This window comes from Branchiostoma floridae, chromosome 7, assembly GCF_000003815.2.
Source record: "Branchiostoma floridae strain S238N-H82 chromosome 7, Bfl_VNyyK, whole genome shotgun sequence".
Lineage (NCBI taxonomy): Eukaryota > Metazoa > Chordata > Leptocardii > Amphioxiformes > Branchiostomatidae > Branchiostoma > Branchiostoma floridae.
Genome location: NC_049985.1, coordinates 6,058,539 through 6,075,244, shown reverse-complemented (window position 1 = coordinate 6,075,244; position 16,706 = coordinate 6,058,539). Strand labels below are relative to the sequence as shown.

Genomic DNA, 16,706 nt, shown 5'->3' with positions numbered 1-16,706 from the left:
CTTTGACATACATGTACACAATACATCAGGAAAACATATAATTTAGCTGACACATTCTGTAAACATAGTAAGAGCTGTTATGGGGTGAAATTTTGTGTGCAAGTCTCTTTTTCTGTGGCATTGGAAATAAGAGATTGGAAAGTTGTAATTCAAGAGAATAACTAGGAAAGGGTGATCAAAGCATTTATCTTTTTGTTGTGCATTTTCAGGAGGCAGTGCAAAAGATATTTTTTGTGGCGGTGGTGTTGATTTGGCAGGACTGACCATACCTCCCCTGTGAGCTGTACCTGTGGCCGTGGGGGGACCCGTGGTACATCCGGCCCTGATAGTCCCTGCTGTGATAGTCCCTGCCATAGTGCTGGTACCGGGGACTGGACAGGGGAGGCACAACTGTACGCTTTCAGGGCTACCCACAGATCTACAGTAGCCTGGAATCCAGCCAATTCTAGCTCCAGTTCTGATCCAACAATAACTTCCATGCAAAATAGTCTGGGCCCAATCCCCATTAAAACATTTGGTCCTACATGTTGTAATACATTAGGTTAGACATCCAGGAAGGTAATAATATACATGCCAAATAGTCAGTTAAACAACTGGATATGAATTATGATTGGGAAATGTTTTACATGGCATCCCATTAAAATATTTGGTCCTAATGCCTGCCACACAGCAGGAAAATTGATTGGCCTGCAAGTTCTGAATTTATTTATTTATTTATTTCATCTTCAGTTCTTGAGTCTATCATCACATGAATGTTGGAGATGGACCGATGTCCACAGGTATGAGCCATGTCCGAACCATCGATGTCTGATGATTAGGTAGATTACAAGGAAATCATATGCTCGCGACTAAGCCGTCTTTTAAATACGACTGAGGCTCATTGCCTGTATCCCAGGAGCTTTACATTCTGCTTTATTGCGGTGACCAAATATTTCTCAGATGCGGTGCAACGGGGATCGAACTTTAGAATCACTGCTCAAACCCTGTTACTATGCCATTGCGCGGACCGCATGACTCAGAGCACTAGTCTACATGAGAATATAAAGTGCCAATTGTCTCACTATTAGATCCAAGACTATTCTGCAGAGAAGCCATCAAAGGAGTGAACAGAGCTAGAATAGGATGGATACCAGGCTACAGATATAGGACCTTTGCATGCTTGTGCATAAGGGAAATGTGCTCAAGCCATTTTTCTTACCACGCATGCACTGTGACTCTGTGCCCTCCCCAAACATCTCTGATTTATCAAGTGTGGCCAGAACTGAGATAAGGAATGCACAAAGACGCTCCTTTTTATTAAGCTGTTGCCGATTCCTGGACCTAAGAGATAACTCGAGGAGAAAGCTGGGTCACTGACCAAGTGTGATCTCGCATGCAACTGCCTTGTAAACAGAGTGATAAACTTCAATCAAATCCCTGACAGACAATGAATGGGAATAGGCAGTCCCTCCTGCACTTTGAGTCAATCAGTAAAGAGGCTTTATGGAGTGCTATTTTTAGTTTTCTTGAAGTTTTAGTGTCTCCTTGGGCGATGCATCAATCTCAGGGCAAATTGAATCTGTCAAAGGCTCATAACCATAAGGATTTACATGAATGGTGGGCAACATTTCCTGTCAAAAAATGTACAGAATAACCCAAATATGTGCCTTACAGCAAAAACGGGGCAAGCAACACCACAAATCTCTTTTGAGTGAGCTGCTAGCTCCTAGAGCTTAAACGATAATTGCAAAACTTTATATGTCTGCTTTTTGTGCTAGCCTTTGTGTTTAGTTCATCTCAACACAGTCCACAGCTGATATATCAGAAGCGTCTAGAAGGGTGCAAAGTCACAGAGCAGATGAACCCAAATCTAACATCTTGTGGTAGGATTCGGGCTCATTTGTTCCCAAGTCAAGAATGTTGGAGCTACAATTTGTCATGCCACTGCACAAAAACCCAGTGTAAGGACAACACCTGCCTAGAATTTGTAACTTTTCCTTCTTTTCTTTATAGTCTGCACAAATGATAAAGAGCACAAGCAGCCAATTTTTGAACAGAATTGTATGGGCTGCATTCAGTTCATTCACTGTCAGGGAGAGGAGTACTGTAAATGCAGAGATGTTCGCAGTGGTTTTATGTTTGCGGTTTTTGCAGTGGCCACTTCACTGCGAACTTAAAACTGCCGAGAACTACAGTCTATGGCGCTACCGCGAACTTAAAAGCACTGCAAACACTCCATTTTCCCACTACAGCAAAGGTCCCTGCGAACTTAAATTTTACCGTACAACTTTCTCTATGTCTTCTCCATACCTTGCCTGTCCGTTGTATCTCTGCCCATGAGGAGGCCTCTGGAACTCCCTGTCCCTGTCTCTTGGCTGGTAGTCCCTGTCTCTCCCTTGGTACTCCCTTCCTTGGTACTCCCTGGACTGGTAGTCCCTTCCTTGGTAGTCCCTCCCCTGGTAGTCTCTGCCCTGGTACTCCCTCCCGTGGTGGTGGTGGTACTTGGGGCTGTACTGCCCCTCGTGTTGGAGCCGGGGCGGGAGGGACGGCTGCACACGCTGCACCATGAACGGCGGGATGCCGTTTTCCTATGTTTTACAAAGGGTAAGAGTTCGACATCACCTCCATCCAATTATTACCTCGAAAGTCCTCTTTACCATCCATAATCTCTTAGATATTCTTACATGTAATACAGCTCAAAATAATTCATTAAATCATATTTTTGCAGTAACTATAAATTTTGCTTCAGAGGGGAATGGCTGTTTTTGCAGTGTTTGGGGTTTGGGTCTGAAAGAATTCAGAAGAACAGCAGTTAGTACATAACACATTATTGTCACGATTTTGTGGTGAGGGATCATAGTGCAAACCAAAATAAAACCAATGTGAACATTTCAGGACTTACAGTTTCCACTACATTTTGCTATAATCATAATCCACCTTTTTTCCCCTATATGCATCAAGACATCAATATAAAAGTTTGGGAAGCAAAGAAACAACTCAGCCTCCAGCTACATGTAGGATTGTAAGTAATACCACTGAGTGAAACATTTGAATTACAGAGAAATCCCAGGGGCCGGTTCCACCAAATATCCAAAATTTGATACAAGATGATATATGTAGCTTGCAAACAGATATCATGTCTGAATTGATTTTCTGCTAACACTGTATCATCGTACCAAGGTATGCACAATTATTGATTAAAACACTCAGAATCAATGACAAAGAGCTCTGCAAGTACATCCAAGATGTTCAAACAGCAGCTAGTGAAACACATGCGAAGCTCAACATACATGTATGGCACATTAGGTACTCAATAAAAAAATGTACCTAATAAAAATCATGCGTTTTATAATATTTTGCATAACGATTGTTAGTACTGTGGGATGTTGTTATATGTTGTGTATATTATGCCCAGTGTCTAAGTTTTATGTGTAATTTTGTTACTCCTGGAAGAGTAGCTGTTGCAGCTACAAGCTGTCAACAGCTACAGGAGTTAATAAAACGATAAACAATAAACAAAAGAGTTTCTTCCTACCCTTCCCTTCCTCCTGTTCTTCCTCTTGTTGCGAGGATCTTCTGCAAATGGGTGCCAGGGGGGAGAGAAACATGCTGCTGAGAGAAGAACGCACTGGGTGTTGGGAGGGTTAGTGGCTATACGGCGGGGCATGCACAGCCAAACATGCATATGGTTATCTACACACTACGCAAACGTACCAGCCGCAACAGCATCAAGCAAGGATTATGGAAGAAAGAGATTTGTCGAGCACAAAATCTAGTAGTGTTTAATTGCTACATATATATGTCATTGTACATATTTTGTACACTACCAAAAATAGTTTTCATAAGAAAGAGCAACTTGGTCTGAGAAAAGGATTTAAGAAAACTTTTTCAAGTTTTCTTCCATCTCAGAATTTTTCTTATTCTTATTCTCTTTTTTTTACACACTGTCAGAGAATAACTTACTTGGTGGAAGATAACTTTTATCATACAACAGAATGAATAAGAATTGCATTTTTGGTGGTGTAGAAAATAATTGAGATTCTGGATAATCACAAGTTGCCCCAAGACAGATTAGAATCAGAGTCTAGCCTAGGAAAGACTGGAATTGGGATCTGTCCTTAGGCTAGTACAATACATGTAGAATCAATTTTAATTTGATGGTGATCTGTCCTATCACAATCTGCAAAATCTATAACTTAGTACAGATTTTCCTAGGACAGATCCCGATTCCAAACTGCTCTAGGAGAGACTCTAATCTGTCCTAGGACAATCCGCAATTGTCCTGATCCCAATCTCTACTATGACAAATACTATTATATAAACGGGAGTTAAGTCTACGACATGCAAAGGCAACTTTTCCAGTAGCGCAGTCATTCCAGCCTTGGGGATATCTACTCTAGTGAGATGAGCTTAACGGCTTTAGTAGTACTGTCAGGTGTTGTAAAATGACGTCAGTACGGCCCAGTGGAGCATGCCGAAGTGACGAAACACTACATCTATCAATTGAAATCAATGACAACAGTGCAAAACAGGTAATTTATAACATGCTGACATGCTCGGGGTTAGAATGGACGGGGTCATTACTACATGAGAGGGAGGGGGGTGGCTCAGAGGATAACAGATCATTTACTAGTGTACACAATAACACTGTTGATTAAAGATCAATACAAATTTACGTACATCTTATGAACACATCTGTCTTAAACAGAAAATCTGCAGTACACACAGTGAATCATGATACAATGGGATTTCATATTGTATATTGTAAAATATCAAAACATAAATTGCAAGATTCATAAACACATGTCTCTGCAGTTTTCAAACATGACCTTGATAAAGTTGATAAACACAAACAAACATGAAGTTCAACATATCTTCTGAACAATTATATAATGTTAGTTCACTTTTATCCATAACCTATATCCATTGTGTATTATAAAAATTAGGTATTTGGGGATCATTACGTCAATTATTATGGAAGGTGGTTTCTCATTGCAATATCTTGAAAATGTTGACATTTAAAACCCATGTTGTTCACCTGAAATCTCACCCAGCTTTTTAAAACAACGAATCTAGGTTATCCAATGGAAAAAGGTGAACTAGCGTTATCTTAAGTTCATTTAGATCATTAGCAACACCCTAACATTGTTATTGCCTATCTCACCTATCTCCTGTGGCACTATGGCACCCTTCTGATAATACCCAGAGAGGTTCTTGTACCCCTTAGCTGGCACTGCTGTCCAAGGCATGGGCACAGTTGGTACTGTCACAGAAAACGATCAATCATCATTTATGCAACCACAGTGCTACATGCAAGTAATTAATCATATGGTGGCCATGTTTGACTAAGATGTGTTTATATGCATTCACTATTAATTGCTAAGCATAATGACTAGCAGAATGAATGAATGAATATAAAGTACTTTGTAATATCATGACCTTACTATAGGCATACTTGGCCAGGTGGGACCAGAGAAGCTTACTAATCACTAGGCTTGTATTATGGTACACAATCTCTTGCTGTTGGGGAATTATTGAGATTCCTCCCCTCTCCATGGGGCTGATCAGTCGAAGGGCTACAAAAAGCTTGCCTAAAAGCAGTTGAAAATCATATCCAGTTGCTTGAGTAACTGCTTTTTGGCAAATCTTTTTTATTACCTCGATGTCTAACCTTTATCAAATTGAATGTACTAGAAGCTTGATGAGGTTGGTAAACTAATCACAAAATATTAAATCTCACAAGAACACAAAAAAAAGGAAGTTGATTTCTTTTTACATACCAGGAGGCACCTGGGTAATGGGCTTTAGATTCTTCACTGGGACGGTATGTCTGGAAAAATAACATTTTATTTTATTACCGGTAGTAAATGCCATTGATTTAAACATCTTACTAAAAGGCATATATCATAACATCATATGAAAGTCTTGTGACACCCATGGAAGGTGCTGTAAATTGTAAAACTTCACCGGAACTGTATGCCTGGAAAAACAACAACATGTTATTTTATTACGGTAGTAAATGTTATTGATTTAAACATCTTACTAAAAGCCATATATCATAACATCATATGAAAGTCTTGTGACACCCATGGAAGGTACTGTAAATTGATTTCCCTCTGAATTATTCCTATCATAAAATCATGGCACCCCTTGTTTCACCACTACACTACGCTGACAAAATGTCCTGTTATCGTAAAAGCATGGCACCCCTTGTTTCACCACTACACTACGCTGACAAAATGTCCTGTTATCGTAAAATCATGGCACCCCATGTTTCACCACTACACTACGCTGACAAAATGTCCTGTGTCTGAAGCTTGTGAACTAAAAACCGCCATGAAAGTAAATGAATCAACTGTAAGTAACAGTAATAACATGACTGAGAGAATAACCTCCTGCTTTTCTGTCATACTGACATGTCCTTGATTAATTGCAAATAGAGATGAGAGAAGCATATTGATGAGCTAATAACTGACTCAGCGACAGGCACAAATTGGAAAATTGACTGACAGGTACATGTAAAATGAGGTTTATGATACTGTAAATGCATTTAAGTTCGCGGAAATTTAATTTCGTGGTAGCGAGAAAAAGGACTTTTCGCAGTGGTTTTATGCACCGTAGTCTCGACTTACTGCTCGTGGTGGTTTTAAATTCGCAGTGAAGCGGCCACCGCAAAAACCGCGAACATTAAACCACCGCAAAAGTTTCTGCATTTACAGTTACTGTAGTAAAGAAGAAGTTTATTTGCAAGTTCATGCCCGAGGGCTAATTGCAAGTACATGGTATAAACATACGAGACATACAAGTGACAATTAACAGTTATAAACAATATTCTACTCTAATACTAGTGTTGGCTATTTCTAAACAGGTTGGGTTTGACTTCTTTGTTTGAAGCAGAGGGAGATATGATAAAAGAGATCCTCACTTCTCTCCGAGCTCCTCTATGAAGACAGTAACCGGCCCGCTCTCTGCCTGCACCTCCTGCACATGCGCCATGTAGTACTTGACGTTCCCTTCAAGTCGAACCTTGGGGGAAAATTTTAGATACGTACATGTTAAACCTTTAATTGAATTTATAGAATTCTAACTTAATCATTAATCAAACCATTAATTGAATTTATAGAATTCTAACTTAATCATAATCATGTCAATACATCAATAATACATATATGTAGTACCGCTTTGAAAATCATGTTTTGATCAAAAGTATTCAATTTTGTTAACATTTTACCATTGAACGAATGCTTAAATGTTGCTCACAACAAACACGATTTGTAAGAATAACCTTTTTACTGACTCGTTGTTCTAAACAGCCTCGCAATTCAGCTTTCCAAACAGCAGCATGCAGAAGGCATGCATGTGAGTCTTGCTGTTTTTAATAAACCGGTCTACTACTACCCAGAGTAGCAGAACAATTTTGAAGCATAATGAATCTCATCAAGAAAGCAATTATTTAAGAGATTGGGTGATAGAACTGACAGAAAAAGTCTGTTGTGTCGACAACATTTCAAAGTCCTGTGCAACAACTGTCTTGCATCAGGTCCTTGATTGAACTAATGATTGCATTACGACCTGTAATGGTGAAATTATGCAATAACTGATACAGCACAATCCTACAGATAACCCCCTTCCCATGCCCTCGTTTTCCTTCTCAATCAAAGACCCTAACCCCTTAACTGATACAAATTTGATGCCAAATGGCTACCGTAGCAGGCTGACGGGTTGAACTGACCTGGCCCTCGTTTTCCTTCTCAATCAAAGATGGGATAACTGATACAAATTTGATGCCAAACGGCTACCGTAGCAGGCTGAAGGGTTGAACTGACCTGGCACTTGTCTCCAGGGGCGTACTGCATCATAGTCGCCAGGTGCATGTCCTGACGCTGTTGCTCTGTAAGAAACAATGGTCGAGACAATGGGTATCAACCATGTGCAAATCCTGCAGCGTTTTACATCTCCACACGGTAAGATGACACGTAACGCTGTCATGGGAGAATCTTAAGCCTGATAACTTCCTGTGCTGATGGCTATAACTCATTGATATCCGCCCACGGACACAGAAAACTGAGGGGCTTAATCCAAAAAGCACTTTGCACCAAATAAACATCCATCTCCCAAACCTCTTGTGATTCTTCCTAGCACACTTTTTTGTAAGACGAATGTACCCAGTAAGGCCCAGTTTCATCATACACAAACCTTTAAAATACTGGTGGAATCCATTATCAGCGCAGCCAGAAATTCACACTCCAGCAACTAAACTGTAAAAGCGGGCCCACAATCGATAAAATCAGATGGAAATCTTCTACCTCCTGAACCCAAACATCATGCTCAATTGCTAGTAAAATCTTTTACAAGCCGGCTATTATGAGGATAGCGCCATACATTTGTTACCATAAATTTCTCTGGCACAAACACAACGTCTCCTCGCCTGTCTAACGCTGGGGGAAGCTGTGGGTGCTAAGTCAGCTTTTCTGTCATCTATAGGTGATTGGTAATTGGGTCATTTGGTGGGTGGACGGCTGTCAATAAGTCCTGACAGGTTATCTCTATCATATATCAAGAGCGCTAATGAAGATCTCATCAGAGGCACAGGTGTGAAGCACTGATATACCTGCTGAACTGGGTCAAATGGACGTGAGTTATGGGGAACGGCGAATGCCGCTGGGGTCAATTATGATGCATACACTAAGGACGCTTCCAGCAAAGACTTTGCCATTATCAGGTCAGTCGATACATGCCCCACTGCAATGGACCTCAGCAACCTTTGTTTTAAAACCACATTAGAGGGTAAGGTCTACAGATAGGTCAACGCAAAAGATGTTGGAAGCAGACTCTAGTCTGGTTAATAGAATTTTTCATCTAACAGTGACTACTTTTTAAAGGTAAACACACGTACCTCCAAATTTTCAATAGCTATCTACCTACCAGTGTGTTTACCTTAATCAAAAAAGTAGTCACTGTTAGATGAAAATTCTATCAACTGTGGACATATGTGACTAATGAATCTCTTCAACAAGATTCTAGTCTGTTTTACAAGACAAGGACGCTTGCAGCAAAGACTGTGTCGTTATCAGGTCAGTCGATACATGCCCCACTGCAATGGACCTCAGCAACCTTTGTTTTAAAACCACATTAGAGGGTAAGGTCTACTGGAAAAATGGATAAGGTCAAAGCAAAAGATGTTGGAAGCAACTGAATCTAGTCTGTTTTACTTGACATAGAAAATCAAAGTCTAATCAGTGTCTGATCAGTGTTGGTGATACTTGAAATTCACATCGTGCAGCATCGTGGAAGTTACATGTTTTTTTGCAGTTTTTGCAGTCACTGTGGCTACATTGTAAAATACTACTGCCTACTTAAAACCACCGCGAACACTAATCTTCTAACTACCATGGAATCAAATGACCACAATCTCACAATCTCATTTACAGCACCAGTAAAATGGATGATCATGCAGTCAAATTTTCTCATGTCAGCTCATTCATTAGAATTACAGCAGACACTGCATAAAAGTTTACGTAGTAGACAAAGATCTGAATATGGGAGACTAACTTCTGCTGTGAGTTTGATCAGGATCAGAGATAAATCTATAATGTGAAGTATTGGACGCCTCCACTTAATCTATTCTCACCCTTCAGGCCTTGATATATACTCATAAGACAGATCTTTCTGGCAGAGACTAGTATGAAAAATGACATACAAAGTAGATTGCAACTTTAGCCAGGTCATCAATATAACATAAGATTGTTACAAATTATAACTGCTTGAATCAATAAATGATGTCTGTTTATCAAGAACACCATCAGCATCTATCACAGTAGACAGTAGTAAATCCTCACCTTTCTTGGAGTCCATCCATGTATCATATTCCACATTTCGGTAGCATTCAGGGTCCAGGGCTTTGGCCACCTTAAAGGGGAGGGGGAACCTTCGTCCATCCTTCTTACTATATTCTACAGCACCGTTCGCTTGTGTTGCCTGTGGAATAGAGGGGGCGGATTGTAATTATTATGATCAATCAACAGTTGCGTGTGCCCACAATGACCTGCTGTAGGTTTCATCCTTGCGAATATAACACAAACAGCAAATATCACAAGGTGCACAGTGCATGGCATGTGTTTTGTAGGCTGTAGCCTTTTCTGCTGTTGTGTATTTCTACATAGACTCTGCCATTCATTATGTAAGGTGTTTTGTCTTTGCCATCATCTTACAAATCTGATTAAGGTCCAAAAGGGCTACCACATCACTTTCTTTATCCAACACTTCCTGACCCACAAATGTTCATTTTGACAAAATGATGGCAGAGCCTTTTTTTCTGTCCAATCCACCTTCTATTCTGAGTGCTAAAATCACATACATTGAGTATCCCAAGTTGGAGAATTGGCATTATTGTTTACAATGTGCATTCCATTTGTTTTTGTTTTTCATGCAGAACTGTCTGGTAAACCACCATTTAAATGCAACATTCAAGTTTTGTGCAGTAGGTTTATGTACAAGGTGCACTGGGAAGGACCCTAGTGCTCTTTCCAATATGTCATGACACTCCTCAAATACAGGACCTCCATCTGAGAGGATTTCATTTCCACATTAAGTAGAGTGAGGAAACATGTGTTAAGTGGCTTTCTTAAGGGCACAACTATGGGGCCTGCTGGGGATTTTAACCCAGAACCTTTAGATTCTAACTTGTGTTTGTGCAATGAAGACTGAAGTCAGTGAAATCGCAGAATTTTGTGGCCTTAAGGAAAGAAAGCATGCCAGCAGCTTCAATATTCCTACCCCGACCAACCACTCAGGTACACATGTACACATGTACCAGGCCTAGGAAAAAAGTGTTGTGTTTCCTGTTTCAGTCCTAAAAATGGGGTAGTGGGTAGGTGTTATCTTTTTCCCCTAATTTTCTCAAAAGACTTTGGCCACAACTCTAGTGATACAATACAGTTTAACAACTTGAATGTAAAACTGAAATGATGCTTACAATGTATATTATACTTTAATTTTGTGCATACTGGTTACAAATCTGTGGATCCGATACATTTAATCTTCATTATAGATATAGGACAAGCAGGTTTTTTTAAATTTCAATAGGAAGTATAGGGTGAATAAAAATTCTAACCGTGACTCCACTGCCCACCCCAAAAAAAAGACTAGGGTCGTCAGGTTTTTCTAGGGAAGGTGCAGAAACACTTACAGGAAACACCATTTTTCTCTAGAAAACTGCAGAAGAGTTTTACAGCTAATTTCTAACTGGTAACTATATATATGTGGCTCCACTGCCCACCCAAAAAAAGGCTAGGGTCGGTAGGTTTTTCAACATTAGGTAAACAGGAAACAACATTTTTTTTTTTTCTAGAAAACTGCAGCAGAGGTCACCGCTACAGCATCGACCCACCACCCTGCCGGTGGGAACGGCAGCCATGATGGACTGCAAGGTCACGCACAGATAACAAGCATGTATCACTGTGGTCTGTGCACCAGGCGATAACATTTGTCAATACCACCGCACTGGTGGTGTACCGTAAACCAGGGAATACTGCATTTTCTCGATTAAAATATGCACGATTAAAGTATTTTCTCGATTAAATTATGCTTCCCCATTAAAGTACACACCCCTGATACCCTGTAGGACTGAAACATGCAATGGAAAAACTGTAAATCTGAAAGTACTCTACCCTTCTCATTGATCTTGAATACATTTTGAACCAGATAAATTCAAATTTATGGTGTTTTCTTCTCTTTTCCCTGGGTTATTTTGCAAAAATCAAGCTCTACTTGAGATCCTTTACTGAATAATAATGTGCAATAACCTGGAAAGAAGTACACATTCCAACTTTGGTAACAACTTGCAACACCTTTGAATTTTGAATACTTTTTAAAGTGCAATACTTTATTTGAGAAAATACAGTAGAGGCATTCCCTATATGCTATCTGATGTTGGAGCTTCCAGGGAAAGTGTAAATTCTCAGAGCATGATGAATGCCTTTAGGTATCTGATACAAAAGTCTTCTTTTCTTCCTGTGGGATAACGATAGGCACCTTACAATTACATTACCAAGTCTTTACAAATGATCTGAAATGGTAGTGATATCAGGTAACACAAAGTTGTGTAGAGATTCATTTTGACGACATTTTTGTGTACAATGAGTCTCAGGGTATTATCAATCATTATGATCAATGCCTTTGAGGCATGTGATACTGTGACAGAAGTCTTCTTTTCTTCCTATGGGATAAGGATAGGCAGCTTACACGTACCATTACAAGTCTTTACAAATGAGGCAACTGAAATGGCACAGTAGCAGATAGCATAAAGTTGTGTAGAGATTCATTTTGACTACATTTTGGGCACATTTTTGTATTCAATGAATCTCAGGGTATTGTCAATGATCAATGCCTTTAAGGTATGTGATATAGAAGTCTTTTTTCTTTCCTATACATATGGGATAAAGTGTGTAGAGATTAATTCTGACTACATCTTTATGTACATTTTTGTGTACAATTATAGTCTCAGGAGATTATCGATCATTATGATCAATGCCTCTGAGGCATGTGATACAGAAGTCTTTTTTTCTTCCTATGGGATAAGGATAGGCAGCTTACACGTACCATTGCAAGTCTTTACAAATGAGGCGCCTGAAATGGTACAGTAGCAGATAGCATAAAGCTAAGCAGCAATTGATCATGACTTTGTGTACTGTGATCTCTGTGCACATTTATAGTAGTACAGTAAGTTTACTGTACCAATTGTGTAGCAAAGTGGTTAGTGATCCTGACTAAACCAAGAGGTTGGGAATTTGAATCCCAGCTGTGTTGCTCACCTGGCATGTTTGCTACTGGACAGGATAGTAGTCCTTAGAATTGAACATTAAACCATGGTCCACTTTTCATTGTGCTTAGTACTTGTATTGAAAAGAGCTGAGAGAATTTCCCTAGTGCAATGAACTTGTAAATACTCTACATACATGCAGCATCTGTCTTCTCTGACATGACCAGTGGAAGAATAGCTCTTCAGTCAGCTAAACTGATTCAAGATGACTTATCTTTTTTTAAACAGGAACTTATCTATGGAACGCAGAGACTTCCCAAGGACCTGACTGCTCAGACACTACATATAGACACAACTTAGTTGCTGACAATACATTATATATATAGCAGATATATCGACAGTCGTAACAACCTGTTATCTTGTAAAGTTGTGCAGAGGTAACTCAGGTAATGTCCCCTGAGAATAAAAATCACTGTCTTGTAAAATCTCTTGTCTTGTCTGCATCAGTCACATCCCTGTACCGATCAATAAATTAACCATGCTAAGGCCACACCAATTTTAGTTGTTGTTTCTTGGATTTTTTCAGAAAAAAAATTGGGTCGGTCGGTCGAAAATAAAAGATAAAAATAAACTTTTGAAAAAAGTCGGGAGTAGGAGAGATCGAGGGGCTTACTCATTAGTTATTTTAATTAAGTTAAGTTAATTTAGGGGTCCTTGGTAGCAAAGTCCGAAGTTTGAAGAAAAATTATAAACGTACCGTCCGAAACAGGCACGTACTGCTACTTGACTTTGAGGACCACAGTTAATTTGAGAAAGGAGAGGCTATAAAATTTTGTCAACACGAGGTGTGGCCATCAATTTGAAAAGTTTTTTTTTTACAAATCGGAAAAAATAGAACTGGTGTGGCCTAAGTCCACTATATTTCATTTTCCCTTTTGCATGACCTCTTCTAGACAGGTCATACAACAATGTTTGTTAAAAGCATTTCATGTGAGCAACTACAAGACAATCAAGTAATATGACTAATATGGGATATCTGTTATAATGTCTGACTCCCACATCGGTCATTTTCTTTGTACTTCACTTGAAAAGAAAGACCAAATTTTCCATACAATTATTAAAAACGTAATTCATATAGTACTGCAATTGATAATATTTTATAGCAAATGCTCTATGTATCATGTATGGATACATTAGCCTTGCAGTATTGTTGTTTAATAGTTTTACAGTAACTGTTGTACTGGCATATATGAGTGTTCAGCAATAAAGTTCATACATGGTCAACTGGTACAAAGCGATTCTTAGTCCCTGACATCAGTTCAGTTCAAGGAACACGAGCCAATTTATACGACACACTTGAGACTTAAGCCACGTTTCAAGGTGAATCAATGGAACAAGCTTTTCCTCCAATGCTTTTGTCTCCCAAGAGAGCCAACTCCTCTCTTGGATGGATTTTCTAATCAATGGTAAGTACTTCCTCTAGAGCATTTGAAAGACTCAGTGGTAAGAACTTGGCAAGCATTGTAAAATGTTGCCACAAGCCAAAGAGCACGTTGTAACAAACTCACAGACCCTTTGTCTTCGACAGCCGAGCTCTATTGGCAAACAAATTAATCCACAAGATGCTGACACAAGACAATAAATGAGAGACTTTGATTCAAATTTGATAGTCTCTTTTTGTGCTGTTGAATGGCAGAGTGGGTAGGCTAGCAGACATGGGACCAACGATTCAGATTTGATTCCTGGTTAGAATTTGTGTCCTTGCCAAAGGCACTTCACAATTGGCTTTCTTCACTCCACCCAGGTGTAAAAATGGAGACCTGACTTTGGTTGGGGGGAAAAAAAGTAGTGGAATAAGGATGCGCTCAGTATTCCAATATCGTGCCCTAGAGACAGTTGATATAACCCTAAATCCCTTTGAAAAGGCTATGATACTATCTTTAGCTTATTACCTTTCATTTATTACGTACATACATGTACTCTGTTAAATAAAACCTTATCAAAAGAAATAACCATCTGCATAACAGACTGATTATATCTTAAATTTGCAAGTCAAAAAATGGAAGTAAAAACCTTAAATGAATGTAGCAAATATTAGATACAAATCTCGAGTTGATAGGATTTTGGACACTTCAATGCTTTCTGCAGATTTCCATTGCTACAGAAAATAGACAACATTTTCCAATAGGAGAATGAGTTGTATCATTATTGGCATTTTGGCCTTCTCAAGGCTTTCCAATATAAGAAAATATTATTACTATTGGCATTTGAGCTATCTAAATATATGCAATGTTGATGTGTGCATTATCCTTTATGCCTTATTCACAATGCGCAAGATAAACTTTCTGTAAGAGCATAAAACAGCAAAGTAATGCCACTGCAAACATTTTGAGATTTACAGTAATTACTGACGCTCACCTTCTCATTTGGTCTCTCTGTGTTGTCTCTACTCTTGTCTGACTCTGTCGACACGTCCAGCTCGGTCGACCCTTCAAGTTCACTGTCAGGTTTGTCACTTCTGAAGGAAGAAGCACATACATTGAGGTTGAATTCAACTCATATATGGACATGCACGCTCACACTCGAATAAAAGGCTGCAGCTAACCATCACACAAATAGCAAGGTAGTGAAGTAAGGAAAACCTACATTTACCTTTACCAAGGACAATCTTTTAAGAGAGTGTGCATGATATAAGTCATATTTAAGTCACAGATACTGTGGAATTTGTCCAGTCATCAAGGACACACTAACTGAGATCTTTTCCTTTATGAGAAGGAACAGTGACTAATCTTATTTCACGGCCTCATTATCACCGAGGTAAGTGACCCTTTCGCACACTACTCCAACCCAATGGATTGCTTTCTTATCAAATAAATCTCATCAACAGGCCTTGTAAATCTTGCTTATCTGCAGATCAATTGATCCCAGCTAAGCGTGATACATGTCGGCCATTTACATGTTTGCACCGGTGCAATGGCTGAGTGGATAGAGTATTCACCTTACATTCGGTAGGTCGTGAGTTTGATCCACGGCCGAGTTATACCCAAGACTTTAAAAATGGTACATACTGCTTTCTCTGTTTAGCACTCAGCACTAATGAGGAAGAGTATGGAAGTTAAACACACATCACTACCAGCGGACCAGCCCCCTGCTGTAGCAGCTTGAACAAATGTGTGGCCCAAGGTCTACTCGAAATGGAGATGGGCGACACCCCTAAGCATCTGCACAGATGTACGGGCAACTTTACTCTAACTTAACATTTACATGTCGGCTATTTACCCGCAGTTCTTGGAGGGTGAGGACTCGGATTCGCTGGTGCTGTCCTTCCTGATCTTCTGTTGTTTGTTACCCAGCATGTCTTTCACCACGGCGATGTCATGGTCCATCTTAAATACGTCCTTGTACAGAAGCTCATACACAAGAGCTGGCAGGGAGGAAAAAAGAGGGGAAAACAGTTACAGCTGACAATGTTAAGATTGAAGATGCCCCTGAGAAAAAGGCTAAAGTAGCTCAAACAATAACTATTTAATTTCTCTTCACAATGTGGCTTTATTTTCACGATCACACCTCCACCACAAATTCATGACACGCCCATTATATGCTGCCATTGTGTATAACTTATAAACATCACATTCATTTCTAAAACACTGTAAAAACAAACAAAGGTCACGTCGGTAGGAAATGACCCTACTTTGAAGTCAAGGTCAGAAAGGCAAGGGAGATAAATCTTGGGATTTATAAAAGGAATTATCAGATGGGGGCAGGTCGTAAAATTACCATCAAAGGTAGCCCCACTATTGGGAATTCGATTGAATATAGAGATTCTAACACTCGGAGAACATTTTTCAACCATGCTTCTCTCTCTCTGGTAGACAGCAATTGTGCTGTGGCCTAAATTGCATTTGTGCATCATAATTGGGATCTCAGTGCAAAATATAAAATTATGACAGGAAAAAGACAACAAAGA

The 16,706-nt window shown here is 39.5% G+C and overlaps 1 protein-coding gene across 6 annotated transcripts in view; it reads right to left on the bottom strand.

Annotated features, from left to right (window-relative positions):
- LOC118419000 (putative bifunctional UDP-N-acetylglucosamine transferase and deubiquitinase ALG13) overlaps positions 1-16,706 on the bottom strand; it is a 70,083-nt gene that overhangs the window by 9,639 nt on the left and 43,738 nt on the right. For 2 of the 6 annotated variants that reach the window (XM_035825202.1, XM_035825208.1), the window contains exons 7-16: positions 16,019-16,163; positions 15,158-15,257; positions 9,819-9,957; positions 7,806-7,870; positions 6,905-7,005; positions 5,760-5,809; positions 5,144-5,242; positions 3,515-3,591; positions 2,290-2,567; positions 270-371 (exon numbers count right to left, since the gene is read on the bottom strand). In XM_035825202.1, the coding sequence (XP_035681095.1) occupies positions 270-371; positions 2,290-2,567; positions 3,515-3,591; positions 5,144-5,242; positions 5,760-5,809; positions 6,905-7,005; positions 7,806-7,870; positions 9,819-9,957; positions 15,158-15,257; positions 16,019-16,163 (1,156 nt within the window). The remainder of the gene's footprint in view (positions 1-269; positions 372-2,289; positions 2,568-3,514; positions 3,592-5,143; positions 5,243-5,759; positions 5,810-6,904; positions 7,006-7,805; positions 7,871-9,818; positions 9,958-15,157; positions 15,258-16,018; positions 16,164-16,706) is intronic. The other 4 variants (XM_035825205.1, XM_035825203.1, XM_035825206.1 and 1 more) reach the window with 4 other exon arrangements.